General features: G+C 35.5%; 1 protein-coding gene across 1 annotated transcript in view; it reads right to left on the bottom strand.

Moving 5' to 3' along the window:
• The window catches only part of cntn5 (contactin 5), a 316,602-nt gene that overhangs the window by 142,282 nt on the left and 151,711 nt on the right, over positions 1–22,609 (bottom strand). The window contains 1 exon segment of the mRNA XM_051135268.1: positions 12,710–12,913. Coding sequence (XP_050991225.1) covers positions 12,710–12,913 — 204 coding nt within the window.

Below are 22,609 nucleotides of genomic sequence, written 5' to 3'. Positions count from 1 at the left end.
ATCAGATGACGAATACAGTCAGCTAGGCGATCAATCCAGAAGGAGGTAATGTAATGCAACACTAACCATCACAACAGGAAAGAGCAGAAGAAGAAACAATCTAAGCATCAACCCAAAACAAGAACGGTGAGTTCAGATGGGACGCAAGAGCTAAAAAAAAAAATGCTGGCTTGTTTTAAACCAGCAGTGTGGGAACGTTTTGGGTTCTAGAGATTAACAGGTCGACCAGCCATAAATTCAGTTTTTATTTTAGTTTTATTTTGGATGATCTGCATTACGTAATTGTACACAAACTGCATTGCAATAATTTCCCAAAATGTAATCTGTGTGGAAATACGATGAAATCTGCAAACAAATGCTAAAAGAGGCCAGAGATGCGTAAGACACAGAGAGGAGAAAATACTGTAGCAGGCAGATCAAGCCAGTGTTGCCAACTTATTTTTTAGGGAAAATAGCTAAGGGCAGGACAATTTGTTAATTAAGCACATGAATTATTCTACATTACCTTATTCTACATACCTAATCCTACCCAATACCTAAACTTAACAATTACCTTACTAACTATTAAGCTAATAAGCAGCAAATTAGGAATTTATTGAGGGAAAAGTCGTAGTTAATAATGAATAAGTGTACCCTATTCTAAAGTGTTACCAAAGTTGCTAAATGACATTGTGATGTCACTGCGCAATGAGATCATCACTATTATTAGAGCATTTTATGTATTTTCCTAATTCTTAAGCAGTGTATTGGTAGTTAGTATGCTACACTTTAAGAAAAGATTGTAAAATAGGGCACAATGCAGTGTTCATTTGAATACATTTTTTCACAGTTTTTTTTTTTTTTTTTTTTTTTTTTTTACCTGAATTTAAAATTAGGCTACATATTGTATTTTGTGTTCTCAGGTTACAAACTTAGAAATTATTAGTGCATTATCCATTTTTCTACATATTTTAACTAATCAACAGGTACAAACTAATACATCATCTTGTGTGTTATCATAAATGATCAATTATCATTGAACAGTTGCATCTAGCAACTTGATTCAAGTGATGTGTGTCCTGCTAGACACCCTTGATTTCCAATTTCTGTGTAATTTAGAGGGAAAATGTGTGCCTTTTTATCATTTGAGTAAAAGTTGATAAAAGTTGCCAAATATATTTGCTTTTTGAAGAAAACTTGCTAGGGTAGTCTGGAAAGTTGCCAAATACAGCAGCAAAATTGCTAAGTTGGCAACGCTGGATCAAGCTCACTGTTTGTGATGCACAAAATGTTGGAAGAAAAATATAAGTACTGAATTGTGGGTGGTGTGTTATATGAATATATCGTTGAGGGGAACTTTACCATCTTTAGTAAAGTTTCAATGTTATTTTCTTTTTTCATTTACGTCAGTATGATGTATAATATAATGCAAGTAGTATTTGTAAGAGCAGCTACTTTATATACAGTAGTAACCAAGAACTATATTGCTGGTGTTCCATAAGCGCCACCTGCTGTCATGTTGTGCAGGTGTCCTAATTTCACAATTAAAAAGTCAGACTATTCTGTTTTTGCTTTAAATCTTGAAATTATACAAAACAACTGCTCATTTATACATGTACACAGCACTACTGTCTGTTCAAAATAAATGGAATAAACATAGCATTCAGGATTTGTTGCCTTTTCCCATTGTACCGAACTTGTATCGGATTGTGGCCTCAAAACTGAAGTACGTATCGAACCGTGACTTCTGTGTACCGTTACACCCCTATCAGACACGTAGACATGTCCACCATCTTGGAACAGTCTATGTGTCATCATTCACAGTAAAAATCAATGACTTTTCTAAGATGCATAAAAATGCATAAGAATATCATTTAGCGTATATATTAAAGTAAGTGTACCACAGGATAATGCTGTTCATGAAATCATCAAGGCTGCATGAACCGCTCTCCACCCCCTGTTCGACATCCGCTATGCGATGGCTAAATCTGGCAAATGTTTTTGAGCAGGAACAGAATTAGACAAAAGAAAGAGAGAAGAGATGAAGGACCTGTGGGCGCAGAGTTCAAGCATAACCTAGTCATTTGCAGCGGCTTGGGAGTAAGCTATCTAAGCTCTGGCTCTATTATTTATGCTCTGTGCTGCATGCATAATAAATCCCAGTGTGTACAGGCTGCAACATCGTCACTGTCTCAAGCTGCTCTCTACCCAGGTGTCAGCACACCAGCCTCATATCTACGGTCTGTGTAGCCAGACACTTTAAAGAACTGGTGACTGGGGTCTCTGCTACAACCTGCATCATCGCCAGGACAAAAACACATTTTTCAAACATCACAGTCTGTTGCGATATTTCCCCCAAAAAAACTGTCACATCTTGACAAGAGAGGGACAATATCAGATCCGAAGGGAAGGAATGCATTTGCACAAGTCTAGCATTGAATTCAGTGTTAGCAACATACAAAACAGGAACAAGTCTGCGAAAATGACATGACGATAGAATTTGCAAATAAAAAGCTATACTATATGGGTGACAATATGGGTGTTGTGAATGTTTGCCATGCCACTGATGTGGTTGCTGAGGTGTTCTGGGTGGTCCTTAAAAACACAGGCCAAAAGATTCCGACCCCATGTCTCTATGATATTGTTGTTTTTCACTAGCATTCATGGTTCCTTACCTGTTGAAAAAAACAGCATATGCTGTTAGGTAGGTTTTGATGCTGGTTTAAGCTGGTCCTTTGCTGGTTTATGCAACATGACCAGCTAAGGATCAGCATAAACCAGCAAAGGACAAAGGTTTCCACCATAGAGTTTTTAGCCAACTTACAAAAAAAAAAAAAAAGTCAGCCACTCTTCTTAAAACGACCAGCTAGTGGTGCCTGAAATGCTTTGGTGACACAGCGTTTTATTTGCTATGATTTGTAATATTGACGGTGGCAACGTATTACTAGTATCTCATTTTTAAGAATTTTACTAAATATAAAAAAGCAGTAACCAGTTATATTGACTTCTCCATTGTTGTAGGTAGTTGTTGTACAAGTAGGATGGTTGGTTGGTATTTGTCCTGCCCCTCCTCTATTTAAGGCTGTGTCAATAGTGACAGTGACGAGCTCTGCGTTTTACAGTTATTAACTCAACTGCAAAGAAAATAAAATCAAAAAGAGGGCAAGGGCAATAAACTTGTAATTATTATGGCAGTGCATCAAAATCCAGTGTCATCAGTTTGCCAAAAAGAACGCTTTACACACCATTTACAAGTGGTAGGGAGCAGGTGTACATTTTTTCTAACATGTAACATTTTGAAAATATAAACATTTTCATGAATTTCAAAGTTTCCGTTTTACGAATGATTTACACAACAACTCGTTCTGCTTGTGTTTCATGAATGAGGCCCATTGACTTTAGACCAAGTGCATTTGCTATTTGAACAATGTGGTGCTGGACACGAAAATGATAACTGCATCAGGCTGAAACTATCAAAAAACACTTGTGTCACGCTTGGTGTCACATTGCGATGGGTGTATGATAAGGCCCTAAAACATCTCTGCAAAACCCTCCTGTTAGAAACTTTAGAAGAGTAGATATCACTCTGGTCCTTTAGTTAAAGTCTGTGGGATTTCTGGACTCATTTTCTCACTATAAACTTTCTACCATGAATGAATGAATGAGTGAATAGGAAAAAGGAAAAAGAAAAAATGTAACTTATTTCTCAATTCTCTTTTCAAATAATGCACAGTATCTTGTATTTTTATTTTATATTTTATTTATTTTTTTCCCTAGTTTTGTTAAGGTAAAAAAAAAACATCCAGCATGTGGCTTTGAGCCAAAAAAAAAAAAAAAACACATAAAACAAAAACATATGACTTTGAATCTACCTTCAAACGAACCCTCAACATTGTGAGAGAAGAGACCCTCATTCAATTCATGCTGCTAAGTGCAAAATTTAATTTGATCAGTTTGATAGTGAGCTATATTTTCAGCTCATCTGTACTGACAACAATGGGGAATCTTTATGTAAAACAGCACTCGATTCACTCTAATACTGCCTCTCAGCTGACTGTGGGCCTTTGAGATTAAAGAGCGTTCCCCCGCACAAACACTCCCACTCGGCCCATATGCTCCCTGGCTTGCTTCCGTCTCCTCAACACCTCTACTCACTGAACAGTCTCTGGGAATTATTTACAGATCTGTGTAGCTTGGACAAGCCTTGTGTAATTGGGGATCATTCTTGGACAGAGGAACACAAATGTATCTGACACAGTAATAAGGGATTTTCGCAACTAAATACACAATTTTTTTTTGTAACTAAGTAAATCATGTCTGACATAAGACAGTATACACAAACACAAATATGTGAATTCTACTACTACTTCTACTAATGCATTTTTTAAATCTCTTATTAAATCTAAAATTTTTTAAAATCTCTTTTTTTTAAAAGCCTCTTATTCTCACCTGGGTATTTATCTGATCGACAAATACAGTAAAAAACAGCTATGTGGTGAAATGTTATTTAAATTTTAAATAAATCACATGAATAAATTACAGGTTAAAGTTCATAAAAACAGAAAACTATATTAGTATATTTATATTATATCCTTATTCCAATCTGTCATGACCCTCCATTCTAACGTGCTGATTTGACACTCAAAATACACATGGCGACACAAAAAAGACTCATTTTTTGGGAATGCGATGTGGTTAAATACACCCTTGTTGATAAGTCAAAGCATTGCAACATATCAATCTTTGCTATTCTGGTAACATATACATTTCTTGCCCTTTCTCTGAATATACAAGCCATCACCCAGCACAATGAATGCAGTCTCTCTGTATGTATGCCAGCCCTCAGGCACAATGTTTTTTTACTGCTACACAATTTCTGACTACATTCAGAAGCATGTTATTATGATGGCAAACCACAGTGTAACCAGATTTCATAACTGCTTCAGCCAATTTTCAGGGTTTAACAATCACAGAAAATTTGAAAGACGACATTTGGTGATACAATTACAAGATTAGATCACTAACAAACTGTAACAACACTTTCGCACCACCCAATTTCAAAGCTCCCCGCATGAACTGTTAAACCGGGCTCCACCCACATGTCAAAAAATGAAAAGAAATCTTTCCTTTAGATCGCAGAAAGCAGTTGACCTAAAATCTACTTTGTCAGGCTACAGCGGCTCTGACAATCAGTATGCGAATCAACATTCATGTCTGATCCACAGATTCCCGCTGTTGTGAATTCATGTCAATACATTTATGTCACATCTGTGTGTCTGTGTAAACACACAGCATATTTACAGCTCAGATGAGGTGCCTGCGTATGTGAAGGGGGAAAAAAAAAACACTTCAATTAACTATCTCTTTTTGATCAGTGTCAAGTATACCAGAGGTAATAACTGAATAATTATCATAAACCTATCTATTTACAAAGTAGGTTACAACGGGACCAAAGGCACCCTGAGGTAAAAGGCGACTTTGATATTATTTTCATCTAAACCACTAGATGGCAGAAAAATGTGGTGTAGCACTTTCCAAAGTATCTGCTTTTCAACATACATGTGTAAATTTGTCTGACCCTTGAAGCGACCGCGGGCAGCAGCACAAAGTCGATTCTGTGCTTGCTTGATCTAATTGATGTTTTTAAAAGTGTTGTAGATTTAAGTAGCAAAAAGAATCCCTAAAATTATTCAATAGATCTTGAGACAAAGGTCTTCTTAATAATTTTCATAATGGTATTTGGGGTAAAAAGCCCTGCTATTGGGGCTAAAAGGCACAATAATTAACATAATAATTAATAGAAAGCTGACTTTTCCATTTGTTGACATGACATTGTTAGATTCAGATGGTAAACATCATATATTATGTTGAGTGTCCATTAGAGATAATTACAATGTTTAGAATGAAACCATCATATTTAAAAACGTGCTATCAATTGTATCATATAATAAAATATCATTTGTTGTTACTACTGTAAATCTGTATTATGGGATCTCCTTCAATGCTTTCAGAATCTTTACATTTTAAAATGATTTTGTTTCTGTATTTTAAAATATATGTTTTATATTAACATATTTTAATGGCAGTATATTTATTGAACAAAAAATAATTATTTTATTTAGCAAAATGAGCGGAAAATAGTACAAACTTTGCTAAAGTGATTGTTTTGAACAAGTATTAACTTAAAAAAAAAAAAAAAAAAAAACATTTTAGCTAAAGTATTTGTATTTGTATCAATACTGTATGCCTTTTACCCCATGCTGGTGAGCCTTTTACCCTGTGTATGGGGTAAAAGGCCCCTCTTACCACCTCATACGTTTATGAGGTTTTTGATCAAAATAAACGACTTACATGATTTATTTTCACACAAAATCTGTTGCTCCATAAATGTTCAGTACAGATGTATGCATTTTTTTCTGTAATTATACACTTTGGGCACAGTAAAAAGCACTTTTTTTAGGGGTGCCTTTAGCCTTGTTGTACCCTACTGCAGAGTTAATTATTTTTACAGAGATAAATAAATAAATAAATAAATATTATATTTTTATTATATTTTTAAATATATAATCAACTTGGCTGTACAAGTCATTTTTAACTTTTTTGATACAATTGGTGTACATTGACATATACAATGATACAGAAATTCATTCATACTCCAATGTACTTCAAATAATACCATGGTACAACCATATCTAAAAGCATGTTTGTTACTAGCACAACTCTTCCATTTAACAGAGATATAGGCCTTTAACCTAGTTTTGGTAGCTGAGACAGGATGATATTTCTCACCATTTAGAAATGATCAAGTGGCCGGAAAAAGCGGCCTTTCTTCCTCTGGAAGTGAGGAAACAGTAATCTGTGCGGTCTCCTGTCAGCAGACTGGGTCTCCAGTGGGAAACAAATCACTCTTTGGAATTAATCTGAAGCACAGCAAAGCTGGCGGACAGGTGATCTCTCTCCTTAAATGTTTTGGAAAAAGTATGAACTAATTTGTTGTTGGGCAAAAGCATGAAACCTTTACTTGTCAAAGTTAACAGACTCACCCAAAAATATTTAATAAAATATGCAAAAAAGAAGACATCATCTGGCTTATTTATTTTTATGCATTACTTTTCTTTGTGATTTTTGGTATCTGAAAGCCCGTTGTTCCAGTTTGATTACTAAATTTCTCCAACATGAAGGTGAGTAAATTATGACAGTTTTCATTCTTCTTTAAAACAAACAGAAATGGAAGACTTCACACTTCCTAGAGTTCTTCGTGTCAAGGCACAAGTCAGCAGGATTCAGGAAACTGTTCCAGTTTAACTTTCTTATTCCTCCTTTCTAATGGTCTGTTGGCCGTGCGACATAGAGATGACCAACCATCAAAAGCATCGTTCATTCAAATTAAACAAAAGCCTCAAATAACAAGGCCCATTTCTTCAAGCGAGAAAAACCTCGCCCGAGGCGTCAGATTTCCTGCCTAGTGAATGCCTTTGAGAGTTTAATCAACCGTTCGTTCCCTCACTATTAAACAGGGAGTGCTCATGGCAGTACACAATTTTACAGATAGGCTGTGACATGTTTGAGTGCACATCATGAAGCCGCTGTATATGTCTAAAAGTTGAAAAGCAATTATAGTAGAGTGCCGAGGTTCACTCTCTTCTATTGTTCAGCTCGGTTTGAGCAGGTACAGCCTGTTCAGGTATCATCTTAAACAAGGTCTCTCCGATGGCCCACACTGTATTTATAATGAGCATACAACGGTGTGGTATGTGAGAATAGGACCAGGTCTTGACAGTTTATGTGAGGAAAGTGACAGTGGGTTGGCAAAAGATTACTCTTTGGCGAAAGCCATTCTCTTCACATTGTGATAAATAATGGTGCCTGGCTAATGGACAGTGCTGTAACACAGCACCTAACAGTTATACCTAAGTTAAAGTCAGACAGTTATGTAGAGCAACTTCATGCCCAAGTGTCATACTTGTGCTTGTAACTCTACAAAAAACAAGGCACGATCAATTGCATGCTGTCATTTGATAGAATGTCTTTCAGAATTTGAAGAAAATAGATTGGGATCATGTTTGCAGACTTTCATGTTAACGCTGCTTGCAAAAAGGTGACTGGTCGTGTATACAATCATGTCAGCTGTATCTGAGCAAAATTATGTGCTTATAGCTCAAAGCAATCAAAAGTTATGACCTTTGGAATCATGGTAGCTATTAAAGAGTGCAAAAACATTGGGTGTTTTACTGAAAATAATAACCACTTGATGTGTAAACAGCACAGTTAACCAGAACAAATTATGTTGTAACATATTATGTAACAAGTTATACAATTCTGATCTTCCAGTGCTGTTTCAGTTCTCTGTGGTAAAAGTTAATGTAAGACACGGCAATCTGAGTGATTGAAACCAACTGCTCTAAATAGCAAAATTTGCAAAGCTACAAACCAAAATATGGCACAATACCTCAAGTGTATACAGATTACATGTGCATATATGATGCATTTTCATACAAAACCTTGGTATACTGTAGTTTGATCTCTAACTGAAACAAATAATTTATTTGAATTCTGCTAGTTGAAACATGTTTAATGATATATGATGCAAGACTATCTGTTATGTATGATGCTTTTTTTTACAGCATCCCCCATTGGCTTTGTACTGAGCAACTCAGGGTTTAAATACTCAAGTACTCCAGTCAGAGAGTGAGTACTATAAGACTCAAAAACTACTTCAGTGAATTTTGTGTGAGAGGTTTACTGAGAATTGCTTAGACTGATTCAGTAAGTAGCTGACAAGTTAGTCATGTGTTTCATTCAATAACCATTTAAAGCAATTCATTCAATGAGAGAGTTGTTAAATCAAGAACCACTTTACTGATTCAACAAGTGAGATATTGATTCAAAAGTAATTCGAAAGCACAAGCTCGATAACTGCTTTCCCCAATTCAATGAGTGAATTTTTAACTCAACACTGCTTTGACTGATTCAGTAACTGTGCGAGTTTATGAGTAAAGAATTGTTTCCACTGATTCAGCCAGTAAATTGTTAATTCTGGAATCCTTTCAGCTGATTCAGTGAGTGCATTTTGAGAGAATAATGTGAACTGCAATTCCACATTTCTTATTCAGGAAGATTTCTTTTTAATCACAGTTTATCATTATCAAAAGCCATTTATTCATTTACAATAGTGTTATATTCTGCTGTCACAAATGTAGTACAGCTATGTAATAGCTACAGTATCTAACAGCGCAAAAGTACATCTACTACACCAGAAAAAAATAATGCAGGTATATACAGTGCTCTACAATAGGCTGTTATTTATTATGCACTCTATAGGTAAGAAAGATCAGTGTGCTAGATGTAGGAAGGGAATAATTACTGCTGCCCACACACTTTTATGACTTTTATATGCTTATCTAAAACTATTGTGAGCCTGCTTTTGTATCGGCTGCGAGATCACACTGAGATGTTTATTAGCAACCGCACATTTACACCGTGAACAAAAGTTGTGTTTTAAATAGTACCAGCTGAGAATTACTGCAGTGTATGTGAAGAGGATCCTGTATCTATCTGTCTGCAGTGCTGTGCAGCTTGTCGGAGGCAGCTTGTAGTCACAGTATGGGGCGACGTTGAGTGTTTTATGATTTAGCAGCTTGATAATGTCAGAGAAATCAGTCATCTCAAAGGCGCTCTGTGATCCGTCAGCCTCAACAGGAGAACAGCAGCCTGGCGTACCCCCATGAGCTCTTCGGCATTACAATTCCTCGACAACCTGAAGAGTGCGGGTTACACAGAGAGGACGCATCTCACTGACAATTACTCTGTCCTCGTGGTGTGGCGAAGGAAGCGGCACACACCTCATTTGCGTGACGGCTCTGTTCTGGTTCCCTTGTCGTCTCCTGGATGACCCCTAAACCGTTGGAGTGTGGTGATCCGGACAAGTTGGCGGTACTGACTGCATCTTCTCGAATGAGACAGTTCCTGTGACCCCATTCTGACCCAATCAGACTTATTCATCTGTTCCTACTGAACCACGAATGCTCTGTTAAACATTTCCCAGTAACCAAGTACTACACATTCTTGATAACTTCGTCAAATGTTTGGTGAATTTATGGGCCACCAGATACGCCAAGGTGATCTACCAGCTCCGACTAGCTTGACTGTCACATGATTTTGGAGTACAGGCTTGTTTATACACACATTTCCATTCTTTTTTTTTTTTTTAATGTTTTCTATACAACCATTCATGCACCATTTTATCTTCCAATCTATTGCCCATGATTGTTTTACATGTCTGTCAGATGGCCTCTTCGTTTCTGGGCAGAATGGGGCAAAAAATGTGGGCAGAATAAGGGGCAAAATGGACTTTATGCTGCAAGTCAGAACTCTGGCTATTTGAAAAATAGCTAATAAATTAATTATATTTTATATTTTTGCATTTGAATGAATCTAATCTTTTAAGTGTTTTCAAACATTTTACATTGATTCCAAAATAATAACTCAAGGCAGTAACAATTTAAAAAAATATAAATATTTAATGTGTGAACTTACGTTCAGCTATTTTCTTTCTTTTTTCTGTTTTTTTTTTTTTTTTTTTTAACTTTTATGACATTTTAGGTCTTATTTTGATGTAACTAAGTATCTAAGAGTGAGTTGTTTACTATTTTTATTATTTTTTGTTTTTGGATCTTTCCATTAACACCATTATATTTTTCATTCATACTGATTCGAGAGCATGCATGAACACAAGAGGTTCTCCTCTTAATTGCATGAACCAATCACAACCGACTACAACCAGTGATATCCAATCATATCGCAATGGAGGCATTGCCTCCTCTCATGTGACTTTCCCCCATTCATTCGTCATGACACACTTCTGTTTTAAAATATTATGGCTCAGTTATTTCCAGTTATGTGAGTTTTCAGTGTACTGTAATCATCTAGTTGACTTAAACGCCTACTAAAATCAGAGTTCACGGGATGATTTCAAAATCCGTAAATTTTCAGAGACAGCAGAAGACATATTCTGATAATTACTGTACAGCATTTCCAAACTGCAGTGGAACGTAAAATTTTAATCCAACATAAACCGATCTGAAAAAGCGGTGGCTGGTAATCATACGTGATTGTTTCACCACAGGGTGTCAGTGCTCTACACAGATCTGATGAATAATGAATAATGAACCGTTATTTATCTGTAATAAATATGTTAGTCACTATTCTGTGTCATATTCTGTGTCATCATTTCACAGTATGTAGCCTAATGCCAAAATATGAATATTCAAAGCAGTCGCACTGTCAACGTGTTACTGTTTAAAAATATTTAAATGTTTAACGTTGTTAAATAAGGCAGTTACCACACATTCATTCAGCCATTTTAAACAATGGAATAAACAGTAGGGGCTCAGAGTAAGAGCACCAACGCACACAAATTAGCCATGGTTTTACTACAAATAAAACCAACATTTTCAATTGAAGTTAAACCATATAACCACAAATTACCTCGGGTTTTACTACACTGACCATAGTTTAATAACGGTAGGCTATTTGTAGTAAAAGTGTTGTTATACAAATAGTAAAAATGGGAAAAACAAACAAACAAACAAACAAACAAAAAATGGCACTTTACTATAGTAAAATTATGGCTGATTGTGTAAGGGGTCAGTCAAACTGACCCCTATATATATATATATATATATATATATATATATATATATATATATTTTTTTTTTTTTTTTTTTTTTTTAAGAAATGCCAGCCCTAAAATGTAGTAATAACCTAGTAATAATCTAGTAATAAAAATAGAATGTATATATATATAATTAAAAGTAGAACGACTTTTTTTTTTTTACAGCTGTTTGGTTAATGTATCTAGTGTCAAAAACACTTGACCCCTAGTGCTACCAAATGTCCTTCAAGTAACCTAAACAGTATACAGCAGCAAAATAATTTGTTTCTGAAGTTACAACAAATACATTTATGCTCAATGAACCAACAGGAACCCTGACAGAACTCATTTTATTTGTAAAGGTCTCTTTTATAATGCAGCTGTCTCGTTCTCTTGTGAAAATATATATTTCTCCTGGTGACAACAGCATCCATCAGTTGTCAGGCTGACGGAAGGCTGGGAGTTTGGGAAGTGCCGAGATGTTTCAATGATCCCTGTTCAATTTCCATTTGGCCGGGGTCTCTGTCAACGCTAACTGAACAGAGACATGATTCATCGAGTGAGATGTCTAGGTCGCTTTCAGTGTAACACAAGAATCCAACACACGGTCCTTGGTTGTTAGGCCCCCAAAACTCAGGGTCAGGTCAGGTCCTTAAATCTTTTTCTGGTTTGTGCTGGTCTGGGGCAGGTCTAGTAGGTGAATCATCAAAACCCACCTGGAAAAGCTTGACCAAAGCAGTCTTGAAGGTGTTCAGTCTACAACACACTTTTTTTGTTGACTAGCAATGATCTTTGTAGATAAGAGGATGGTCTTACACATTTGCTAGTCAAGTTAAGTCTGGCCTTTTAAATAAAACATGGTCCAAAGCACAGAACAAAAAGTCATATTTAAGTGACCACCTGTAGTATTTGAGCCATTCACTGTAAGGTCTAACTTCTGAAGTTGGGTAGAAGTAAAAGCAGAACTCATTCACCCCAGTGTGATGAGAACACAGATCAGTGAGAGTGAGTTTGCAAGTGCCCAGCATGAGAGTCTGTGAATTGGCAAGGGATTGTGTGATTCAGCCTCATTCTCACCTTCGCTCCTGTAGTCCTCCTGCGAGCTGAGAGCTGAGTATCTGTGTCTGGCGAAGGGAGGCCAGTCCTGGCTAGACGATCCAACTCCATGGTTGTTTCTTAACCTCATCCTGGAGTTGAGCGAGGAGGACGAGGAACTGTCTGCCTTCATCCGCAGCACTGCAGCGTATGACACCGGTCTCCCAGCAACGGCTCTAGCAAAATCTGAAAATAAGACAGAGAGGGTTGTTACAGCTAGCAATTCAGACTCATGATGTCAGGCTCTAAGATACACTTGCATGGAACACTATTGCTATTTTTAGTACTAAGGATTTGAACAAACCCCTAAATGTACAGTACATATTAAACTTTGGCACATAAAGTCAGGCATAGGGGAGCACGGAGCACAGCCTAACACTTTTTGAACGTATCAGTTTGTGTAAATCCACGTGGGGTTCAGAGTATAAATTTTTATCCATGTTAATTTCACACTTGTCTAGTACAAATATGTCACTTGGTTTCATAATTACAGTGCATACGTTTTTCGTTATTTACCTCAAAAGAAAGGAAGTGAAATTTGACAACATGCAATGTAGGTGGGGTACATTGTAACGTGAGGGGCACATTGTAACGTGACCATATAACAACCTTAAATGTTATCTGATCTAATAAAAAATGTGCATTACAAAGTAAAATATTTTGTCTATAAAATAAAATGATTAGCTTTTTCCAAATAAAATAATGGTGTTTTTTAAGAATTAAAAATAATCTATTTTTGGAGTTTAACAATGAACACATCGCAACCATGCATGGGACAGTCCTGATTGCAAAACACAGCTATACAGTATAGTTCAAAACAATGTGAGCAAATACACTTTCAGACATTCAGAAAAGCTCTCATAGAACACATAAACACATAAACGAGCCAAAATGCTTTACATTTCTTGAAATAATAATATCTGAACATTAAACATAGATTGTCAGTCTTTATTCACCTGTTTCTTGTGGTTTATTATTAAAACCCATAAAAGAAAATAGTGAAAATTACATCGCTAATGTCATAGAATAGCATAGTTCAATAATAGTGGGGCAGATTGTAACGCAGTGTTACAACGTTCCCTATCAGCGTGACTGGAATTTTAAACCAGTTAGTGTCTTCTGATGGTTTGCAAGCATAAATAAACTAAATCTAAACTGATAAATAACAGATTGGAGATTAAAATAATAGCAGATTTGCCTCATTTTAAATGAATACTAAAAACTGATATTAAAAATTAACTTCAGCCAGAAATGTACTTTTACTATGGTAAAATAAATATTCAGCGATATCATCAAAAGGCTTTAGAATTTTGGCGCATTTTTTTTTCTCTGTATAGTGCTGCTATGGCAACTAGTAAATACCGTAAATTTGGTTATGCTAGCAAGTGTGAAATATTTATTGAAATGTGTCACAACTTACCCCGCGTTTGTGAGTTTGAGTTTGTGCCCCGTGCTTCTCTACACTCTGCGATTTCAGCAGTGTTTTTGTTAGATACCAACTCTCACTGTATGAGTAAATTGCTTGCAATGAAAAGCCAAAGCTCATAATTTGATTGAAATAAAAGTGTGGGACCCTCTGAACCTACCCTCCATTGCTTCCATCTATCCCACACCCCCTGTCGCCATAGTTTAATTTTCACTTTGCTCAGGCACAGCGGGGGGAAAAAACACTGAGTTTGATACTTCAAACCATGTAGTGTGCTGAGGAGTGTGTGAAAGCACTTATGTTTTTTTTAGTTGAAAATGCAAATATATAATGACTGCAGTAACAAACTCAACTCAGAAGTGCTGTTAAAGGAGAAGTCCACTTCCAAAACAAAGATTCACATATAATGTTCTCACTCCCTTGTCATCCAACATGTTCATGTCTTTCTTTCTTCAGTTGTAAAGAAATCATGTTTTTTGAGGAAAACATTTCAGCATTTTTCTCCATATAATGGACTGATATGGTGCCCCGATTTTGAACTTCCAAAATGTAGTTTAAATGCGGCTTCAAACGATCCCAAATGCGGTTGTAAATGATCCCAGCTGAGGAAGAAGGGTCTTATCTAGCGTAACGATCGGTTATTTTCATAAAAATAATACAATTGATATCATTTTTAATGTCAAACGCTCATCTTGTCTTACCCTGCCTAAACTGTTTTTGTTCTGGTTCATGACAGTTAGAGTATGTTGAAAAACCCCCATCTCATGTTCTCTCTCAACTTCGAAATCATCCTATATCGCTGTTTTACCTTTTTTGTTAACTTCTTTGAATGTTCACTTTGCAAAGACTGGGTCAGTACTTCTGCAGCGATGTAGGATGAGGGAGGGAGAGTTGAGGGAGAAAATACGATTGGAGTTTTTCGACATACCCTAACTCTCTTGTACTGAAATGTTTTCCTCAAAAAACATAATTTCTTTACGACTGAAGAAAGAAAGACATGAACATCTTGGATGACAATGGGGTGAGTACATTATAAATCTGAATCTTTGTTTTGGAAGTGGACTTCTCCTTTATAACTGGCAGAAAAAAAAAATATATATAATTTTGATCAGTTTAATGTATCCGTGTTTAATATATATATATATAATATATACCGATCCCAAATTTCTGAATGCTAGTGTATTATGTTACATGTTATGTAATTACATGTATTCATGCATAAAGCAATTATTTTATTAATGTATTTATTCACTGGCACAAATGAGCAGCTAAATAAGGTTAATTTTTGCAATTAGCAGATTTTTTTTTTTTTCCCTGCAACACAAATGCGCAATTGTGAAACAAAGGAAAAGAAAGGTTGACAGTTTGACACCTAATTCTTATGTTGTTGCTTTGTTCTCATCACGAGAAATTGCATAAAAGTTATACGTGTCATGAACATTGCCATGTTCTATTGCAAATGCCACTCACACAGAGCGAAATGAATTTAGATAGCAAACGCTTACTATTTACACAGAGGAAACACAGAGCTAATTATATCTCTATTATATCACGTCAATCAGCGCTGTGGATTTACAATTGCTACAAATTATTCAAAATTGCCCATTTGTGTTAAAAGCAGTGCCAAAAGAGGAAGGACTTATTGAATATCTTAATTAAAGAGTCATTATACACCTGCTGAAATCTCTTTTTCTGTTGTTCGCCAATTAGAACTTTAGCAAAGTGACTAAGCTCCAAAGCACCAGGCCATCTGACTAAACTCACAGATGCGACGTTCAGTAATGAGGACAACCCCGCAAATGACAACTTAAATGCTTCATTCTTCGTATGGCACGGAATCGTTTATAGACAGTCTCGCCCGGAGAGAGGGGAAGTAACCTCTAGAAATGAAAGCCGCCCAAACGTAGATCTGTATTTGTGCAGAGAGGCACTCGAGGAAAAAAGTGAGCTGACATTTATGAGGTCCTAATTAAAGACGGGCCTTTTAATACTTGCAAAATATGACCTTTGCTGTCCTGAACCTTTAGAATATAGCTTCAAAACTAGAAACCGAGAACTACGCTGAGGGCTCCTTTTCGCACATGGAGGGGGGAAAAAATCTCAAATGTTCACGCATTCCCATTCAGACAGAAAAGCCTACAAAGAAATGTTACTCTCAGCTTTCAGATGCTTAAAGAAGAGAGGCAACTGATCCAAAATTGGAAGACAGGTGTCTAGACAGCTGCCTACACAGAAATCAACAGAAAAGCATCCGTATAGAAATAAATATAGGCAGTTACTGAATTTGATGGATAGAAAGATGAATAGATGGATGGCTGGGTGAATGCTTGATGGACAGGCAAGCGGCGAGAATTGTGTGAAAGAGACAGGCAGGAGAGGGAGGAGTAGAGGAATCCAGACAGACAGATCCAGCTCTTTACATCCATGTGAAAGAGGACCTCATGGGCTTGTTACTATGTTGGAAGCTTTAGATTGTTGCACATGAAATGTACTTGATTAAACATTCATTGAATGCCTTTAAAAACATCAACAGAAGCATGATTGTGTACGACATTCCGTTTGACTGTTTGTGAGGTGGTTTATTGTGGATTCTGAAGTTTTTCAGTCCTGCTTGATGTTATGGAATTAATCTTTGAAGTCAGTGACTTTTTTAATTATGGAGGGACTTTGCTTTTTCAGGTTCTGAGCAAAACAAACCACTTAAGAAAAGACAAGAAAATGAAATTGTGAAAAGAGAATCCAGGCTGAGGGATTTGAACAAGCTAAACACGTACTGTGAGTTTACAGCAGAAAACTGCGGCATAGTCACTCCTGTCATGAGAACGGAGTGAATGTGTTTGAATCTGAACTCCTAAGGGCATAATTCTAAAGTCAAATTCAGACAGGAACTAGTTTGTTGGCGTTTTGTGATTTCAGTTGCATCTGAATCTGCCACATCTATAGAATTTTCAGAGTGTATGAGAGAAAAACTGAGCCAATTGCCAACTGTTTTATTTTTCAGCTAACTCAACAGTCCTCTGAGAAATTTAATCCCATCTGAAATGTTAATGTCTGTGATGGCTGATACTATATTACCCCAACACTTCCACTTGTGTGTTTTAGATCTTACGTTTGCGCACTTATCTTCCACATGCTCAACCGTTCAATATTACAGAGGCCCTTAAGGGATATGATGATTCTAAATAAAATGAGTTGGGAAGAAAATATATGTTTCCATACTTTGGCATTCCCCTGAGAAACACAAAGCAAAAGCAAAGTTTCTCAGGAGAATGCAATACTTTTGTGAGAGAACGCAAATGTTTCTCCTCCCATCACTTTTTTCTTTCTTTCTTTTTTAATTTTCCCTCACCATGTCCCTTCAAAAATAAATTAATAAATAAATTACAGTAAATGCTAAGATTCTGGAATAGGGTTGTCATAATATCAGATTTTTCACTATGCCGAAAATTTACAGTAACAATATATCGTAATATATATATGGGTCAATGACATGACCCCTACATTTTCTGTCAGACTGCATTTTTTTGGTTAAAAACTAGCATTTTTAAAACATTTTTATCAGTTTTATGCAATTTACAGAAAAAATAAGTCTGCTAACTAGATCAAAAATATGAGACCATTATTTACAAAAACTCAAAAGAAATTTTAATGACTCAAAAAACACTTTAATTACTGAGAACATTAAAAACAAAGTGTTAAGCATGTTAAAGAAATGAATTAATTTTAATTAAAAACACTAAAATCACTTAATTTAAAAATATTATATGAATTTATGTCTATACAACATTCTTAACATTTGAACAATTACAAAAGATATTACTATTTTTTGTATTTTAAAATTTGCCTGTCAAAAATCCTTATACGTCAATATATAGAAAAATGGAAAAATAAATGATATCAGTCAAATTCATCTCTATTTATTTTCTTCTTTTTTGACCAATAATGCACACCATTGCACAAAAAGAACAATTACACTAAACAGAAGAGACTAAAATGCTAAAATGCTGTTTTTAGTTTACTACAGCACTAAAGTACAACTTTTTTATGATTGTCAAGCATAGGCGTAATTTATGGGTGGGACATATCCCCACCACTTTTTGCCAGGGTCGATATTGTCCCCACCACTTTTTTGAACATCTTGCAGTACAGACATACTAATGCTGATTAAAAGATTTGTTTCTGTTAAATAAGATGCGATCTGGCGATGGAATCTGTTGTTTCTGAAATCATGCTGAATGTTCAGTGCAATGTTATTAGTGTATATGAAGAGTTCAGATGCAAAACTCTGTAAGTACTGGTACTTCTGATTGGGCTGAGGCTGGAATTTAGCAAGTTTGAAGTAAAAGTATTTGATGGACGTATACTATGTGTCAGGAACATTCACTTAGTATCATTATCTCATTTTTGACCGAGATGGCTTTTAGCTGGTTTTGCATCTGAACTCTTCATATATTCTACAAAATATTGTCTTTATACAATATATATTCTTTCATTTGGTGTTTTGATAATGGTGGCTGAGGGTGAAGTTTAACAAGCTGGTCCGAAATCTCCCATAGGTGTTTAACAGGTTTGAGATCTGGTGACTTCATTTCCAAACTCATCAAACTGTTCAGTGAACCCTCATGCCCTATAGATGAGAGCATTGTTCACACCCATCAGGAAAGAAATGTATGATCATAAGATAATGATGATTACTCAGAACAGCTTTGCATTGATTTGCATTGACCCTTCTGTTTAAGGGGACAAGCGGACCCAAACCATACCAGCAAAATACCCACCACAGAATAACAGAGCCACCGGGCCTCTAGATCTGTCACACGTGATGTATATTATAGTAACTCAACCTCTTTTATTTGAAAAGCTCAAAGAAATTACCCATTTAAAACCAAACATCTGGTTTCTGAATAGATTTGACACAAAAAAAAAAAAAAAAAAAAAAAAAGACAGATAGAGACTTAAATCACTCAGTGACCTGGTAAAAGGTTAAGAATTCAAAATATACAGTCCACCTAAATGATGAACAACTGAAACCTTTTCAGTCATTGAAAACTGCCCTTTACACCTCCATAGAAAATAAAATAGCACTGCAAACTGAGCTGAAAGGTCTTATCGAAGCAGATAAGCTGGCTGACTGAAGCAACAAACATCTCAGCTGACTTCAGACACACTTTTTTTAACTTGTTTCAAAGCCAAACGTTTATTTAACATTTGACAGATCAATTTTCACCTCATTTACTACATAATGTTGTGTCAATTGTGATACAACCTTCTGGTGTTTTCAAAGTGTCTGGAATTTACTTCAGCTATTGTCACTATACAGATGTTTTTCATGACTGTCATGAGTATCAAGTCAGTTATATTTTCATAAAATGCTGAAATGAAGCTACGCCAATAAGCTGTTATGGACAGTCAAACCTGTTAGTAAATACGTTTATATTATATTACATTTAGTTGACACTTTTATCCAAAGTGACCCTCAAAAGGAACATCACAAGCAAAAACACATGTAGCCAGGACCTAAAACTAACTTTTTGTTTTTGTCTCTGTTTCTATTAAACGCAGTTTCCCTCAAATTTACCTATTAATTATAGCCATTCAACATTACAGCATAATTGAAAGCCATTATTTTAAACATTTAATAGGCTCTGAAATATATAACAACTTTTAATTTAAGTGATTTTAAAACAATCTTCACATAAACTACTAATTGTATATGCATAAGCTATACATATTAATCTTTATTCAAGCTACAAAAGTTAATCAGTGACTAGAGTAGTCGAGTAATTTCTCTTTTTCTTTTGTTACATCAATGACAGACTTCAGGAGGTTTCACTTTAAAATCAGTGCTGACTCTTTAAAACCTGATGCGCATGACGCAGATCTAACACACATCCGATATTCTCCCAACTCTTTACGGTGATTTAAGACTTTATAATTCATTTACGATTACGTTTACGAGGTGACTCGGCAAAATATGATATAATTGTGTGTGTTTTCGTCCGTTGAAGCGCTACTGGTGAGCTGTCTGAAGCGGGTCAGTGTATGCAAACAGTCAAACGCGCAACCTTTCAAACTATACTTCACTACACCGTACGGTATGTGCCGCCACATTCTCGGTTTATGAAAGATAAAGGATGGAAAGTTAATCTTAATCTTAATCTCAGGTAAAAGTTATTAGAACTGTGTCTAGAGACAAGCTGGCCATCACACTGTTTATCAGCCCGTTTGCATCCTATTACTTGATTCTGTCTTTTCGCTAATGACAGAGCAGCTAATCACGATGATCTTGTCTTTGGAAAAGATTATTTTATTTGCTTACATCAGAAACAGCGAATCCCTTTAAAAACTGGCTGTTGTTCTCACTACATTGCATTGTTATATTTCGTAAAATTTTTACCCGCCATCTGGCGACTGACACTGTTACATATGCTCACCAATGCCAATTTTCACTCACATTTGGCGCTTGGCGAGTGTTAATTTTAGGCCCTGCATGTAGTCATAGTGTTTGTAAAATAAACTGGGTATATACACGCGAAGGCAAAGTTACATTTTTAGCAGCCATTATTCCAGTTTTCAATGTCAAATGAACTCAAAAGTCTTTCATCTTTCACTTTTGATTAATTTAATGCATCTGTGCTTTTTTTCTTTTTTTTTTCAACATGAACTATGTATAAACTGACATATTCGGACATTACATCACATCTCACTGTTTCTTACACCATGAGTGCTTTTTTTTAGGATGTTGTATCAAGATAAAAAGCTTTTTTAACTTTAAATACACACCTCTCGTGTATTGTACGTTCCACTCTGTCCAGCTGTTTTTGAAAACACACATGCAGTGTAAATGGACCCTGAGGACATGCGAAAATATGCTTTCAATAAGGTAATATTTCATTCTTAAAATGCTGGTTGGAAAACTTCTTGTTTACTGGTCAGGCAGTATGATTAATGTGCTTTTAACACATTATTTTTATATACTTAATTAACTAAATTAGCGCATTAAACTGACAGCCCTAATTTTGACATATAAAACCGTACACACAGTAGATTTAAATCCAAAAACTCAGCACCGAAAGCTGCGGAAACACATTGGCTGACAAATCAATGTAAAAAGCTGCAAGGATGAAAACCAGTCAAGTTGTAACTGACATAACTGTGTTGACACAGACAGACGTTTATTGGCACAGACATCAAAGAGACGTACATCAACTGTTCACCTGAGGAATAGGCGCCCCGGATTGAAAACGGTGTGACATTACATGATGATATTTCAAGAAAACTTGGAAATAGTCATAAGATCATGGCATAAAGTCCATTTCCTTACCAAATAGAGTCAGAGGTGTTACACATATCCAGGCCACTCCATCCTAGCTAATTGCAAAACTAAAAAGACTAAAAACAGTAATTATTTAACTGTGTGTAATTTGTAATTTTGTTTAATCAGTTGATTTAATTAGTTACTAATTAAATTATGAATGAATTAGGAAATTTAGAGGTTTGGGCTGAAGTCATTACTGAAGTTTTTGCACTCTGATTGACGTTTTTTTTTTTTTTTTTTTTAGCTAAAAAGGCCTTTTAATATAATTAAAAAAAATATCCACTTTCAGGTTACACACATCTTTTTGCGGTGTAATCTTTACTAAAATAAATGTAACAATAACATAAACAAACATTGCCTGAAGCAACTTAGGTTTACTTGATATACTGTATATATATATATATATATATATATATATATATATATATATATATATATATATATATAAATTGTGGGGGCAAATGTACAAATGTGCAAATGTACAAATCCTCAAATATATATCTGACATGTATCTGACTTTTGAGGATTGTTTATTTGTACATTTGCACATTTGTACATTTGCCCCCACAATTAAAAAAACAACAACAACAACAACAACAACAAAATAAACTACAGAACTACAGATGTCCTATATCATACTATTATTATCTATAAATGCCTGTTGTATCAAATATTACACTTCAAAAAAAAAAAAAAAAAAAAAAAAAAAAAATCAAAAATGAGTATTTGTATGTATGTATGCATGTATTTGTTCGTTTTTCTGGTCTTTTGTTCATTCATTCATTCATTTTCAGGCTTTTTATTTTATTTATTTTCAGGCATATGTGTTAGAGTTTTAGATCATATTATAACCAAAGTATGTCTATAACATCAGTACTTTGCTGCCTTACAAACTGTAAAACATCTGGCCTGTGAAGGATGAAAGTGGAAAATCTAGAATGACTGCCACTTCTTCAGACACTTGTGCCACCTTTTCAACAACTACTGGTGAATTACATTTCACTTCTAAGGTGCCAGGGGTACATGACAGTCCTGATGACTGTTGACAGCTTTTCTAGATGGGTGGAAGCTGTTCCTGCTAAGAGTACAACAGTCAGTCAGTCAGTCAGTCAGTCAGTCAGCCAAAACTTCTCTCAGC

Source organism: Labeo rohita, chromosome 18 (genome assembly GCF_022985175.1).
Source record: "Labeo rohita strain BAU-BD-2019 chromosome 18, IGBB_LRoh.1.0, whole genome shotgun sequence".
Classification (NCBI taxonomy): Eukaryota; Metazoa; Chordata; class Actinopteri; order Cypriniformes; family Cyprinidae; genus Labeo; species Labeo rohita.
The sequence above is the reverse complement of the archived record's forward strand: the minus strand, read 5'-3'. Positions and strand labels throughout refer to the sequence as shown.